The sequence below is a fragment of the Tiliqua scincoides genome, chromosome 1, assembly GCF_035046505.1.
Source record: "Tiliqua scincoides isolate rTilSci1 chromosome 1, rTilSci1.hap2, whole genome shotgun sequence".
NCBI classification, from domain to species: domain Eukaryota; kingdom Metazoa; phylum Chordata; class Lepidosauria; order Squamata; family Scincidae; genus Tiliqua; species Tiliqua scincoides.
Genome location: NC_089821.1, coordinates 280,260,250 through 280,275,921, shown reverse-complemented (window position 1 = coordinate 280,275,921; position 15,672 = coordinate 280,260,250). Strand labels below are relative to the sequence as shown.

General features: G+C 48.8%; 1 protein-coding gene across 1 annotated transcript; it reads right to left on the bottom strand.

The window, feature by feature from the left end:
- Positions 1 to 4,890: 4,890 nt before the first annotated feature.
- On the bottom strand, positions 4,891 to 10,971 carry POMC (proopiomelanocortin). The gene is made up of 2 exons (XM_066611987.1): positions 10,840 to 10,971; positions 4,891 to 5,556 (listed from the first exon to the last, which is right to left on the bottom strand). Exons 1-2 carry the CDS (start codon positions 10,969 to 10,971, stop codon positions 4,891 to 4,893), a joined length of 798 nt encoding a protein of 265 aa, XP_066468084.1.
- Positions 10,972 to 15,672: the final 4,701 nt, after the last annotated feature.

Sequence of the window (15,672 nt, the reverse complement as noted above, 5' to 3'; positions counted from 1 at the left end):
CCGTTGTACAAATCGATGATAAGGCCACTCCTGGAGTATTGAGTCCCGTTTTGGTCACCACATCTCAAAAAGGACATAGTGGAAATGGAAAAGGTGCAAAAGAGAGCGACTAAGATGATTACTGGGCTGGGGCACCTTCCTTATGAGGAAAGGCTACGGCATTTGGGTCTCTTCAGCCTAGAAAAGAGACGCCTGAGGGGGGGACATGATTGAGACATACAAAAATATGCATGGGAAGGATAAAGTGGATAGAGAGATACTCTTTACACTCTCACATAACACCAGAACCAGGGGACATCCACTAAAATTGAGTGTTGGGAGGGTTAGAACAGACAAAAGAAAATATTTCTTTACTCAGCGTGTGGTCGGTCTGTGGAACTCCTTGCCGTAGGATGTGGTGACAGCATCTGGCCTGGATGCCTTTAAAAGGGGGTTGGACAAGTTTCTGGAGGAAAAATCCATTATGGGTTACAAGCCATGATGTGTATGTGCAACCTCCTGATTTTAGAACTGGGCTATGTCAAATGCAAGGGAGGGCACCAGGATGCAGGTCTCTTGTTATCTGGTGTGCTCCCTGGGGCATTTGGTGGGCCGCTGTGAGATACAGGAAGCTGGACTAGATGGGCCTATGGCCTGATCCAGTGGGGCTGTTCTTATGGGTGCGGGGAGCCTTGTGCAAGCATCTGTAGTGCTCCCCAGCTCTTTAGAAGTGAAAGTGGAGCAATTGCGCTCCACTTCCGGTTTTGCAGAAGTGGAGCGTGATTGCTCCACTTTCACTTCTAACAAGCTGGGGAGCCCTGCAGACGGTCGTGCAGGGCTCCCCCGCACCCCAGGACGGCTGCTGCAGGGACTGCTGAGTTCCAGTTCCTGCAGCCCCCCTGACCAACCCTGTGGATCGCATCGCTGCCTCCCCCCCCCCCGCCAAGGACTTACAGTGGTGAAAACTCTCCTAGAGTTTGAAAACTGGTGCTTTAGAGCAGTGGTCTCCAAACATTTTGACCAGAGGGCCACATCAAATATCTGGCGTGGTGTTGCCGGCCAGAAAAATAAGTATAAATAAATTAGAGATGGAACTTAGATGAGTGAATAAATGAATGAATGGGCTCATTCATTCCACCTCTCTGGCCCTCAGATCACCCTCCAGACACAATCAGAGCACAGTTCTGGTCATGTTCAGTTGAGTGGGCCAGAGGATTTCAGGGGACAAGAGGTGGCCGTTGTCCAGATAAGAGCTTGCCACAGGCGGCATCTGGCCCCTGGGCCAGGGTTTGGAGACCCCTGCTTTAGAGTCTCTTTTTTGCTGTGTAAACAGACACTCTGATGCAGGCTATGGGAGACTTGATTGCCTCTTTAAGAGCCTCTTTGTTGTGCTTTGATCACTATTGCATATGCAGTCCATTGAAGGTCATTAAGCGACTGTATTGGTATGCGCTGCTGCTGCTATCACTCCTTTCCCACCTGAATCTGGCCTCTTTCCCACCTCCATCACTGCCCCATTCCTCCCCCTCCTCACTCTGTTCTGTTGAATCTTGAAAATTTGCTGGATGCATAAGGGAATTGTTTTGATGCATGTAATTGCTTGCTATGCTTTTTCTGAGATCCACACCTGGGCACATCCAGTACCCTCATTGTTTTGTCAGCCTGCTTGTGTGTTTTTTTCCCCCCTTACCCCATTTTTAATTAACTATTCCTATGTTTTAACCAGTCGAATGATCTACTGTAATGACACTATCCTTCTTGGGGGACATTCTGGAACATTAAAATGGTAGCTGGTGGCTAATGAGGGGGACACTGCCAGAGTAGTGGGGAAAAGGCCAGCCAAAGGGACCAGTTAGGCTTGGGGGCATGAACCTTTTCAGTGAGGAGTTTCAGCAGGGACATGTGGTCATTGGAGGCAGATCAGGCAGAGCCTCACCTGAACTCCTGGACTACCCAGAACTGAGCTCCTTCAGAAAAGCTCCAGATGTGACCAGAACTAAGTTCCATTTGCATTCATACACTCTGCATGACCCAGAAGTTTTATATCACTTCCTGGTCACTGGACTCCATGCCTCACTAGCACAGAACATCATGGTACATCCCTGGTTATCAGTGTTTAAAACCCCAACAGTTTTCTAAGGTGAACATGAGGGTTTGAGAGCAAAGTCTGCAACAACAACCTCACTTGTTGTCCGGGGGTGGGCAGAACAGGGAGGGGAAGGGGTGAATCAGACCTGGGAAGGGGTGGGTTTGGTGGTGGCAGTGCCCACCAAATCCAAACCCCCTTCCCAGGCCTGATCCACCCGCATGGGTCAACACAGACTTGTGTCAGTGATATCACTGGCACCACTCCGAGTAGAACCATAGTGGCTGTTCAGCTTATGCCTGGGCAAGGGGACAAATGTGCCCTTACCCTGAGGAGACCTCCAGCAGCCAAACTTCTCTGCAGAATGCAGCAAAGGCTGTGCCAGCACAGCTGCATTGCTGTGTGTGAGTTTCAGTAGGACTGGGCTGTTCGTCATCCATTCATTCAGGGAAAGGGTTAGACTCAGTTAAAAAGTTATACATTATAAGCCACGAACATTCTAAAGATTAGGACACTACCAGGCCCAGTTCAAGAACAAAAGGCTGCTTGTTTAGTGCCTAGCAAGGACTGCCTTTTCACAGTCCAGTTACTCACCACCTCCTAATGCAGCATCCCTCTTTCCAGGTGCTCAGGTTCAGGCATCTTCATAACCACTTCTTGTCTCCAGCAGCAGATATGAGAAAGGTGATTGGAATCTGTTCTAATTAGCTAGGTGAACCCATTGTCAGCCCATTACATGAGACCAGCTGATGCAGGTTATATTGGTGGCTGATCATGAGGGGTCTGCGGCTGATGAATTCAGGGTGCCTATTACCCCAAGTCTGCCACTACTGCCTCCCTCTGACATGCCTCCAGTGCAAGTCACAGTGATCTGCTTCCCACTTATTCCAGCGAAAAGCATATTGCTCCCGCCTTACCGTGCTCCCCAGCAGGTGCTGTAAAACTTGGGCCCCATCTGACCTGGTTCACCTCTGAACCCTCCATACTGATGGCAGCTGTCGTGGCACCTAGGGGGCAATGTGCCATCAGGGGGCAAGCAGGAAAGGGCAGGAGCAGAGCTTTATGCCTGGCCTCCCCAGCAATCTGGCACTTGCACTGGTTGACTCCATCTATTTATTTATTTTTTGCATTTGTATACCACCTTCCCTCTAAGGAGCGCAGGGTGGTGTACATTTCCTCCCTTCCACAACAACTCTGGGAGGTACGTGAAGCTGCGAGGTGACTGGTCCAAGGTCACCCGGGAAGCTTCATAGCTGAGCAGAGAATTGAACCTGCATCTTCCAGGTGCAAGTTCAACTCCTGAACCATTACACCATCCCGAATTTCACATTGCCAGCAAGAAGGAGTAAAGAGAAGCCACAAAATATGGAGGGGCACAGGTCTGTCTGGAGAAAGTGATAGGGCTCCACACTATTTGCAAGCCTCAACCTGGCAATGTGTGCAGTGAAAACTTTCAGCCAAGGGTGTCAGACATAAGGCCTGTGGAAACTCTTTATGTGGCCCGTGTTATAGTTGGGCTCTCCCAGTACCACCATCAGCTGCTCACAGCTGCTGAGGGGGGAGGTGTCACACTGGCAGAAGTAGCACTGCTGAAAAGGTAGAGCTAGCAGAGCACAATTATCATGTAAGTCACCCTTTCAGTGCTGTCTTGAAAATATGATCAAGATTTGTATATTTTTCTCTTCTGTCATTTGTAGCTAATGAGTTCCTAAGTTGGGGGAGGGATGCTTATTTCTGGTTGTCACCAACTTAATGACTTTACTTCCTGCTTAATGACATCACTTCCAGCCATCAGCAGGTGCCATGAATGCTGTTCAGCCTACTGTATGAAATGAGTTTGACACCCCCACTTTGGACTTACTCCAAGCAGTGAGCAAGAGAATTTTAGGTCTCATTAGAAAGGACAACATATGACACATGTTCTAGGACACCTGTTTATGCTGGCCTCACATGTTCCAAAAAGTGGGTTGGGAGCAGTCCTTGCTCCAGCAAAGTCCCTGTAGTGTCTCTTGCTGGCAAGGGCATTGATTCCTGGGGGCTGGCTTCTTTACCATCAGTCACCTCTTCAGCCCGCCTACAGGTCCTTCTGCTCCCAATATATCAAGGGAAGAGCCTGGAATCTGATCTCTTTATTGCCACATGCTAGAACAGACTGACCCCACCTGCATGTATAACTTTGTTTGGTTTTATAATTGTAAGTCACTCAGGAAGCCAATTCTGGTTGGAAAGTGTACAGTATACTGGTGCAAGTATACAGAATGTTCATTCAACTGAGTGCGGGATCGTCTACAATTTTTCCTGTTCGCTGTTCATTCAGTGCAACATTTGGCTTCAAATGCTGTTTTTGGTCAGCATCCCTTTCCCCCAATGTGCAAGAGTGGGAAAGAAAGGTGATAGGCTCATCACGCCACTTGCCCTCAAAGACACCTCAGAGACCCATGTAGCTTGCAAAAGATGTATTATTATAATTATCATCAGTATAATTATTTTATATCTTTAATCCTTTCATTTACAGTATTGTACAGCTAGTTTAAATATGAAAATACTCTGTCCTCCTGAAAGATAGCTACACCCTTTGCTCTTCTGTCTGCTGTCCTACATGTACACAACAAATATAAGCTGAACATTCATCACTTCCTCCCCCCATTATTTGGACATTAAGTACCAGAATGCAAACGTATCCTAAGCAATGAGTTCCTTAGTTAATAATAAGTAAGAACAATGCAAATGAATGATCATCATTAATTGTATCTAAATGAAACATTGTGTGTCAGAGAAATCTACCCAGGGTCTCTCCCATGGATTGGCCCCTGAACCCCTCACTCTTATTGGCCTTTTTTATAGGCTGATTTGATGATGGCATTCTTAAAAAGAGTCACTAGGGGCATATGGCTGCGTTCTGATGTCATAAACCCCCCATAGCGCTTGTCCTTGGGTGGGGCATTCCACCGAAAGTGGCGCATCTTATACAAAGTGCCGTCCTTCTTGCTAGCTTCTGGTTGCTCCTCCTCATCGGCCATCATTGCTTCACCACTCTTCTTTTCTTCTGGGGAGCTGAGCTCAGGGTAGTCCTTTTCCCAGGAAAGATCTCGTCTGAACTCCTGGGGATAGTTCTCTGAGGACTCCTCCTCCATCTCGTTCTGGTAAACCTTGACAGGTCGCCTCTTCCGGCCTACAGGCTTCCCCCATCGGAAGTGCTCCATGGCATATGACCGTTTGGCTTCTTGCCTTTCCAGGGACTCTTGGTTGCCATCCCAAGCATCTTGGGCTTGTGAAGAAACCGGAAAGGTGCCCCCAGTGGAGTCCCTGAGCAGCTCTTCTCTCTTCTTGCCCAAGGCACTGCTGTTGCCACTGCTCTTGCCAAACTGGTTCCAGCGAAAATGACTCATGACATACTTCTGAATATTCTCCGAGAGAGGCTGCATGTGGCCATTGCCAGGATACACAGGGGACTCATCGGAGAGGCCCATTTGGCAGGCCTTGAGACACTCCTGCAGAGCGGAAAGGGGAAGGGGAAGAAAGGTTACTAGGACCAAGAACCAAAGCCCTTGCACATCCAAACAGACCTGCCAGCTCCAGGTAGTGCTGAGTCCCCCCTTCCTTTCTGTGCTGGATGCTCAGTTGTTGGCAACTAAGGTCAGCTTTCCAAGACAGCTTGACCCATCTTCAAAAGACCTGTGAATACGCCTGCTGGGAAATGCTGCTTGCCCTTATATGAACTTCTCGTAGGCATTTAGCTGGTCACTTTTGAAAATGGAGGCATGTTGCTGCCCAGGACCACCAACCAAGTTCAAGGCAGAGGTTGGGTATGGGTCCCAAGCCCCCAGTAATAGATTCTCAAGTAAGTCTCCACTAACTTTCATTTCACACCCAGATTCCCAAAGCAATTCCCCAGCAATTTAACTAGGACACCAATTTCTATTCCTGCTGAATGGAAGAAATTCCCCTTCTTCGATTGGCTGTCCCAGGTCTGTCCAGGACCTTCCCTCAGCACTGCCCAGCTGAGTGCTGCATTTCCCTGCCCTCAGCATAAAGGGTGGAACAGCACAAAGGAAACCACAGCTGTCTAAGCAGCTTCTAATCAGCTTCCAGGTACCTCAGCAAACCAGAGGCATGTGTAGGATGTTCCAGCTTCTATTCTCTGGGTAAGCAGGAAGCATTGCCTGCAAATGCCTTTTGTTCTCCTGCACCCTTCCATCTGTTGCCACCCCTCCACCAACCCTGGTGAGCCAAAATGTTGTCCTTAGGAAGGCAGCTCAGCAGAGCACAGGCTGAATAAAAGAAACTGCAGGTACATTGCCAGTGACGAAGACCTAGAAGATCCGGGTTCAAATCCCCACACTGCTAGGATGTTCATGGGCTTACTCTGGGCCACCCCGGCTTCCACTCTTAGCCTAATCTACCTCAGAAGAATTTTGTGATGATAAAGTAGAGAAGAGAAACCATGTAAATTGTCCTGGGCTCTTTTGAAGAAGGGTAGGAATGTGACAATAACAATCATTATCTCTTACAGATAGAACACAGATTTGCGGGATATATGTAGTCCCAAGCCAGCTCCAGTTAAAGAATCTCAAGAGACCACGAGACTTTTGGCACAGAGGCAGGCTGTCTGTCATGGATGTTGTGGCTGTGGACTGCGTGCACTGGCAGGGGTTAGCAAGTGGTGTAAAAAGTGGAGTGCAACAGAATTGGGCCCTGTACTGTTCAACATTTTTATAAATGATCTGGATGAGGGGACAGAAAGATACATTAAAACTGCAAGAGTCCAGGCTGGGAGGAATAGTTAACACTCTGAAAGACAGAACCAGGATTCAAAAGGACTATGACAGTCTTGATCATGGGCCTGTAGGAACATGAAGACGTTCAACAGAAGCAAATGTAAAGTATGCATGCAGATACAAAAAAAATCAGAGGCACAATGGAGGAGGCCTGGCTTGGCAGCAGCAGGAGTTAAAAGGATCTCGGTGTCTTCATGGGCAGCAAATTGAACATGAGCCAGCAGTGTTATGCAGGTGCAAGAAAAGCTAATGCTGAGCTGTGTTAACTAAGTACAGAGCAGAGGAGGACAAACCTAGCGCGGTTTCACTTGACTCAAGTCATGAAACTTCACCCCCTTTTACTCGATGCAAAAACAAATCCTAAAAGGCAGACTTTCCAAGTTGCCCAGAGAGCTTTGGGGAGCTTTAAGAACATAAGAACAGCCCCACTGGATCAGGCCATAGGCCCATCTCGTCCAGCTTCCTGTATCTCACAGCGGCCCACCAAATGCCCCAGGGAGCACACCAGATAACAAGAGACCTCATCCTAGTGCCCTCCCTTGCATCTGGCCTTCTGGCTTTGAGTCCCAAGTCTTTTCTTTAAAAAAAGTCAGCCACAGCTCCGTGAGAAAAACAGAGCTACTGCCAGGGAGTGTGCGTGTGTCAGAGTTCTCTTTAAACACTTCCCTCATGTCCCCACCCATCCCATCAATAAACAAAAGCCATGCTGTTCTTCAAGTGAAGGCAGCAGTGCAGAACATGCTGATTGGTTCCTTCCGTTCAATCTGCAGCCACAACAAAACCCACCCCTTCTTCACATCACCGGCACAAGTGGACCTACAAGGAGGGAAGGACGACACATCTCAGCTCGACAAGGTAGGAGGAGACGGGAGGCAATACGAGCAAGGGGACAGGAGTGGGTCATGGGCTGGTGGGACATGTCATGTCGCTCACCCGCAGCAGATGGGAGACTAGCTTATGACCCACCTACTCCTCTTTGCAGTTCACTCAGAACTCCCTCATAAGGTACCTTCTCTCCCCCTCCTCCCTCTCTCAGAGACATAAAATCAGGATACATCCTTGTCATGAATATGTACAGTTTAGGCCTAGGTTAGCATGTGAAGCCTGAACCAAACTAAGTCAGTAACGGAGAAGTGGCTAGCAGTTCCCAGCTGCAAGAATGTGAGTAAACAAACAAAAAGATTGTTGTCTCCTTTGCTGGCCAGAAAGGACAGACAACAAGAATTACAACCCATTGGAATGTTTAACACCTCAGTAGACGGAGGGGCACCTGATCAAGTGGAATGGAATGCAGCTATGGATCTCCAGTTGGGAAGGGTAAGAACTAGGTGGGCAACCAGACCCAAGCCGAGAAGGTTCTGTCCTTAAAAGTTTCTGATTGGACAATCTAAATAAGTATGAAGTCACCTCAGCACTATTAGCATAAGAAGTATAATAATGAGTGCCCCAAGGGGTGTGTCCGGGGCTTCTTGGGCAGAGTTTTTGGGTGCAACATCCTGCACGCTGTGAGCTCCATTGTCCACCATGGGCATCTGGCCTCACAGGTAGCCTGGAGCTAAGAGATCTACAAGAGAAGCTGACTCCGGTGAGAGATAGGGATTAATAGAGATAGCCAGCTAGCGTTATTATTTTATTGCTGATATGTTTCCTAGATGTTTATGCCTCTAGCATTTGCTGCCTTATGTGACCTTTTGTACTTAATAAACTAAAATCTCTTTTACCAAGTTGTTTCATTGTCTGTTGGGGACAAAGTTTCAAAATCCTGCCTAGCCGTTCAGCAAGCTACCAAGTGCTCATTGAGGTCTAGTAACTTGAGGAGTTAATTGGAGAAAGAGCTCAGTGCCTGCAAGGGATAGAGTTAAGCCTAAAGGGTCTCAGTGTCCCTGGACTGAAGCACTGGCACATACAGGGTGGTGGCAGTACTACTGAACAGGGGGGGCCTTGAGGGCTTTAGGGTTTGAGAACCAAGAACTCTGAGCACCCCAACCCCCCCTAAGTTTGCAACAATCCTCTATCCAATGGATAGCTTGAGGGACCAGAAGAAGTACCTTTTGTGTTCTGGACACATGCAGCACTCAACTACTTACTTCTGCAACCCAACACCCTAAAAATCAAACAAAAAAAATTAACCACTTCCCTCCACTCCCAGCCCCTGTCTCTGCCTCCTGACTGAACATAATGTAACCTGCTGCTGGTTGCTGTTGCTCGTGAAGATCTGAATGCCCGGCTTACGAATCACCGCATGAGGTCTTTCAGGCGACACAGAAGTGACGCGACATCAGAGTATGCAAGCAGCACCTCAAAGCTGTTTCTGGGTGACTTAAGATGCCCAAATCCATGGTGCATTCTGAGTCAGTAGCCCAGACTCAAGTCTTTGCCTGAGTCTTTGACACACATGACTCGAGTCTGCACAAGTCTGCGAAAAACACATGTTTTTGCAACTCTGACTGAAGTCACTTAACTCGAGTTTCCATCCCTGGTTCAGAGTCCAATCACAAGAGTAATCATTCTATTCTCACTAGTCAGACTTCACTTGGAATACTGCATTCAGTTTTGGGGACCATGTTTTAAGAAGGATATTGACAATCTGGAACAGACTCAGAGAACAGCAATGAAGATAGTCAGGAGTCTGGAAAGAAGACAAGAAAGGAACCAGGATTGACAGGGGAGACTGGGGCTGCAAGGGCCTCCACCTGGTGCCCCATGATTGGGAGAATTGGGCCACTGAGACCCCTCCCTGTTCCTGCAGCAGCAGGTGGCCTGGGCTCGTTGTTCTCCCCATAGCCCTTGCCCCATGGGGATGTCAAGCCTTCACTTAGATGGATCTACTGGCACCATGAATAAAGCTGAAGTAACACCCCAGGGTTGTGGTTGCCACCCTATTTTCTGCTATATGAACTGATCCTCTTTGAGAACCTCAGTAAATAACTCATAAGCACGATACCCAAGCGTCAGGCTCGCTGACTCCTCCCCATTCCCCTTCCCCAGTCATGTCACTCCACAACTCTTTTAATGTGCAACTACCCACCTAGGGGGACAAGGAAGAGACTCTAGTTGGCACAGGCTGTTGCACAAAAGAAGGAGTGGACTTACTCTCTGTGGTTCCTGAAGGCATGGCTATAGCCAATGGGTTGAGTTGATAGGGAACTCAATTACGCTGGAGATTACAAATAATGTTTTGACTGTAAGGACTGTCTACCACTGGAACAGCCTCTCTTCTAAAGCCGTGGGCTCTCCCTCATTAGAAGGTTTCAAGGAAAGGCTGGGTGGCCACATGTTGCAGTTGCTTGCACTGAGCAAGGGATTGGACTAGGTGACCTCCAAGGTGTGCCAGTGTCAAGTGCCATGCAATTGAGTCTCTGGCAGCAGATCGGAATGTAAAAAGAACCCTGAGGGTTTAGAACAAAGCTCCATTTCATCCAGCGCTTGGCCCAGAAGGCATTCACCCCCCCCCCACCACCACCACCACTCCACATGGAACCCAGCACATGGTCTGCAGAGGTAGTTTGCCTCTGACCATGAAAGTTCCACTTAGCTAGCACAGTTAATAGGCCCAGGAGGGGCTTGGGCAATTCTGCTTTCCAAAATGGCCCCACATACTTCACACACCCTGTGCCAGTGAAGTGCACAAGAGCAGGATGGGGCAGCTAGGCAGAACTGGGGGTCAGGCCAGAGGAGCTGGCAGGTGGGTGGGCAGGAACAGGGTGGGGGGAATCCTCCACCAATCTGCTGCCTGCCATCTGGAAGGAGCTGTCCAGCTGACTTGAAGGCAGGGCCATCCCTGAGCAGACCCCCCCCCCCTCTGTTCAATCCCCTTCTAAAGCCATCTAAGCCAATGAGAGTGAATTCTGTCAGCCTGTTAACCCAGGTGAGAAGGCGGCTTTTCTCTTGGATCTGCCCTGTCTCTCAAGCCATGGAGTGACCATGTGTCCCATGCCTCCCCCTCCACCCCCCTCCCAGCTCAAGCTGCTTCTTCACAAGGAAGAGGCCACTTACCCTGACCTCAGCTTCTGTGTCCATGTCCCTGCACCAACCACTCTCCAGACAATGGCCACGAACTCCTCCTGCTGTGCAGAAGAGCAGGACTCCCAGCATGGCCCAAAGGTTGCTCCTCTGGGGACCCAGCATCTTCAGGTGGATGTTCCAGGGACCTAAAGAGACAGAGAGATGGCAGCCATGTTGAGCAAAAGAGAGACCCAAGTCTGTGAGCCAAGGGGGAGTGCCTGCTTCAGAGCTCCGGTCATACAGGTGCCTTCAGCAAACAGCTGTTCTCTTCGCCTCAGTGCCATCTGTGTTGCAGGGATAGTGATGCTGACTGCCAGTCCTCTCCCAGAGTGGAAACTCCACCCCAAGGCCTAAAGGCCTACCAGGCCAGATGTTCCATGCTATTCAGTCTGTTTCACTGGGGCCCAGAGAAACAGGGAAAGGGGTTGGCCCCCTCCCAGTTAACCTCACCCCTTCCGCTACATCCTGCTTCCCTTATCTGGGCCACTGAGCACCTTATGTGGCAGTCCTTGCTTGCCCCAGGTTGCCTGATGGGAGAACAGTTCTGTCCAACCCCTACTAGGGATGGGGGCTATTTTGGCCCCTTCCCTGAGGAAAAAATGGGCCAGACTGGATTGTGGGGGACCTCACAGTGGACTTTATCCCATGCTGTTATAGGCCTTCCAGCAAGGCTTGGCTTCTCCCAAGAGACTTGTCCCTCTCCTGCTACCTCCTCCCCAGCTCTTCATCCATCTCTTACCCCCTCTACTGAGCCCAGTTGGTTCCTCCTCCTCCTTCGTCCCTACTGGACCCCCCTGTCTTTCTCATTTCGTCCCTGGCTTCTCCTGTTCCTCTGCTGCTGGCCTCATTGCCCACCCTCTGGCCCCACGTACCTACTTCCTCTCCATCCCCATGCCTCTGGGGGAGCTCTTTAATGGGCCTAGTACAGCCCCATGCTCTAGTGGCCAGCTGCCACTCATCCTGCAAAGCAGAGAATAAGGCAGCCAAAGGCATCATTGGTTGTTACTTTGCCACTGAGCTGATTGGCAGGGCCACGTGAGCTGCCACCTAGCCAACTGGCAGGGTCATGCCCCTCCCTGCTGCCCAGACATGCCTCGCAGGGGATACCACTTACCTTAATCGACTGTTGCAAGGAGTATAGAAATAAGGTATCTGCATCACTTTGAACACTCTCCAGGTGTCATGGAGATGTTAAGAGGACTGGTGTTTATGTTCAGCATCCTTGGGCAGATGCTGAGGGTCCAGCACCAGTCCTGTTATTAGGGATAATTATTGGTCACATTTCACTCCAGCCCTCTTAGCATCTCCATGGCATCTGGAGCATGTTCAAGTAGCCCTCTCGGGCTACTGGCCCTTTATTTTCCAGCCTCTCCTCTCCCAGAGAAGGTGGTGGTGATGGCTGCACCTCCTTCTTGCCACTTTCTCTCTCTCTCTCTTGCCCTGGCAGCCAGCCAGCCAGGAGAAGGAGGCAATGCCACATGAGAGGAAAAAATTCACCCAACCGCCCTGCCCCCCAAAGCTGGAGCCAGTCCATTACTAAAGATAATTGTTGTTCACAAATGAAATATCACAACTGATATTTCTCAAGTCATCTAGGGCAGGTGCTTCTTTTACTGTAAAGGTACACCCATTTCATCTCCTCCTTCCCCTGTACTGGGAGAAGTGGGAATCTGGCTGCAGGGGCAAAAGACATCCTTCCTGTGTTCCTTCCTTCCTGTAACTGCTCATCTCATATAAGCCAAAGAAATGGCAAAACTGACTAGACCAAACCTAGAGACCAAACCTGGAGAACTTCTGGTCCAGTCAATTTCACACCAAAATCAGGGGCATGAGAGAGAAAGAAAGCAAAAGAATATTCTTGAATGGTGGGCTATTGCTGAGAGGGAGAAGTAGCTTTGGACTGAGTCGTCCCCTCCTCCTCCTTTTTCAAGGACTCGAAGTTGTGGGTAAGCAATCAAACTTTCATTTTTTCTAAAGATCTTTAAAAGCAACTTCCAGTCTGCTCGAACCCTGGGACTAGTAGTGTGTTTCTCATCATAGCGACTTTCCCATATGTCCTCACAAATTGGGTGCACATCAGTAGCAGAGGTGCCAGTTGCATTCAAGGGAGCTACTTTGAGCTTTTCCCAAACTACAGTATGAAGCTCTATAGAACAGAGCAATCGGGAAACTCAAGGTGATGTGCTGGACTGGAGTTCTTCCCAGGCAGTCTCCATGGCGCTAGACCGTCTAAGGCTCAGCAAGATGGCTGTATCATGTTGCCCTGGGAAGAGCCAAGAGGAAGAGTTAGCAGATGCAACCTGGTGCAGGCTCTGCAGTATGGAGCGGAGATGGCTTACCGTTAGCAGGCAGATTTTACAGAAAACTTTGGAAATGATATGGTGGCAAAGACCCGCATCTTGACACAGGTTGGGACTTTGTCATGTGAACATAAAGAAGGGAAGTTGGAGGAAATGTATTGCAGTTGGGAAGGCTAAGCAGAATATCTTCAAAGGTCGAAGGTCTGAATGGGGGTTAGCCCTGCCACCCTCCAAATTGCTTCCTTGGAAGTGTGGCGAACCTCTTACCCTGGAACAAGATTGAGTGGCCCCGTGGACAACACATTTTCAAGGCCATTAAGACTGGCAGAGTGAACAGCCCCAAAGGCACAATTCAGTGGGGCATTCTCCACGCAAGCCTCCTTGAAATGAACAGGCACTCCCGCTCATTTCAGGGAAGCCTGTGCAAAAACATCCCAAGGACTTGTGTTGGCTGTACTTAGTAGAAAAAGGGTGTCATTTGGATTTTCTTCCTAAAATATCTTGGGCTAGTTCTACTTCTCCCTCTCCTCCTCGTCTTTCTGCAACAGCTGTTCCTTTGAATCAGCACAGTCAACATTTCTACCATAAGAGACTGTATTTCCCACTCCTGCTGTGCAATGCCAGATTTGGATTGTGACTTGTCCGACAGTGCTATAGAGCCCTAAACTACCACATATCTGGCTCAAAAACTGGCACACTCTCTCCACCATCGCATACAACCCCTTCAAGCTCCGTCTTGTGTCTTTTCTCTTGCTCACAGACCTGTGAAGTGGCTGCACTTCCTCCAAGCAAATTAAGCATCATCACAGAAGTTTTACTGAAGTTTTATTATTCCCCCTAGTTGCAGGCAATGCGCAACCATTCAAAGTTGCATTTAAAAACAAGTGCTTTTCTTAGCATTTTATCTCCTTAGGAGTTGGGTGGGGAGAGGTCTGCTTATTTAAAAAGGCGTAACTGCATCAAATTGCAACAACGCAGAGAATAATGAAACATCACCCTCTGTGATTCCAAATTAATTTCTCCTTAATTACAACTGCCTTGGGTTTTGCATTCTCATTCGTCCTTGTGGACAAGGAAAACAGCACAGACTGTCTAAAGGCTCAGATGGCTTGCACAAAAAACATACATGAAGAGGTCGATTCATTTTTGGTGCCATGGACTGGGAAGTTTTGTTACATATTCCCTGCTGAAATGAAAGAAAGGGAGCTGTGCAAGAGCCTGGTTTCTTTTCAAGGGAGGGTGTGCCGGAGAACTTCCCAGTAAATGGTATCCACTGAATATGCCCTCTAAATAACTGAACTTGCATGGGACTCAGTGGGTCGTTGGATCCAACCCCTCACTCAGAGGCAAAATGCCCACCACCTCCAGCATCCTCCTTGTCCAGCATCTCCTTAACACTACCCCAAGAAAGGCTATCTCACTTCCTCCTCATCAGCAGTTTGCTGTGAGTGTTCCCCTTCTAACCGACAGTCAAGCCCTGTACTGTCAACTCTGTGTGTCCTGCTCCCAACAGGTGAACACACTGTTTCTCCCTCACTGCACCTCCTGCCGTCCTCAAGATCTCAGGCACTCCACTCTTATATGTGTTTCTGTTTTCTCTCCAGGTTGATAGATTAAAAAAAAAAAAGTGAGAAATGTAAATAAAATTCACCTGGCAAGGAAGGGAGCTTTTGAAACACTGCCTGGCTTGTTGCAGAGAGAGAGAGAGAGAGAGAGAGAGAGAGAGAGAGAGAGAGAGAGAGAGACTCTATCAGAAGAGTTAAATAGCAAGGGAAGAGAGAGCAGCAACCCTACCTTCTTACCTGTGGCTGTGATGTGTGGTCTCTGATGTATGTTGCTCGCTCCTTCCCTCTCTCTCTCTTCCTCCCCGCATCTGCAAGGTTTAAGCTGCAACCCCAACCCCTTTTTATACCACACACATATACTCACACACTCACGCACATACATATGTCTTCAGAGCCAAAGCAATCTTCCGGACAGACCTTTTGAAGCAACAATGAAAGGGGAGGCATCCAGGTGTACAGGAGATTAGCAATCTCTTGCCAAAGGGGGAAGATCGGTGAGAAGATACACCAATAGGAATTTGAGGTTGGGGGATTAGCACCCCTGTGTGAAGAGGATTGCCAGGTGAGGCCAAGGAAAACGCCCTCATTGTAGTCTCTGAATTACCCCTGGGGATCAGGAGGTGATGGGGATTTTTAATTAGAAACCAGACACCCTGTGGCAATCGGGGCCTGCTGATTTGCTTGGCTTGCTCATGTTATTGCATGCACATGGCTTGCAGATGTTAAAGAAAGCATGTTATTGGCCTTTCTCCCTGATTATATGGCCTTTCTCCCTGATTACGTCTGGTAGAATTTATTGTTCAGCAGAGCAGAACAAAATATGTTTGCGCTGGTGCTCTGTATGGCAACCCAAGATTTGAGTGAGTAACCGAATGGTCACAGGTGTTTGGACGGCTATGGCACTTGGCACAGCCTATCCTAAGGGGGATTTTTGGTGGTATGAGGTGCCTTGAAGTTTT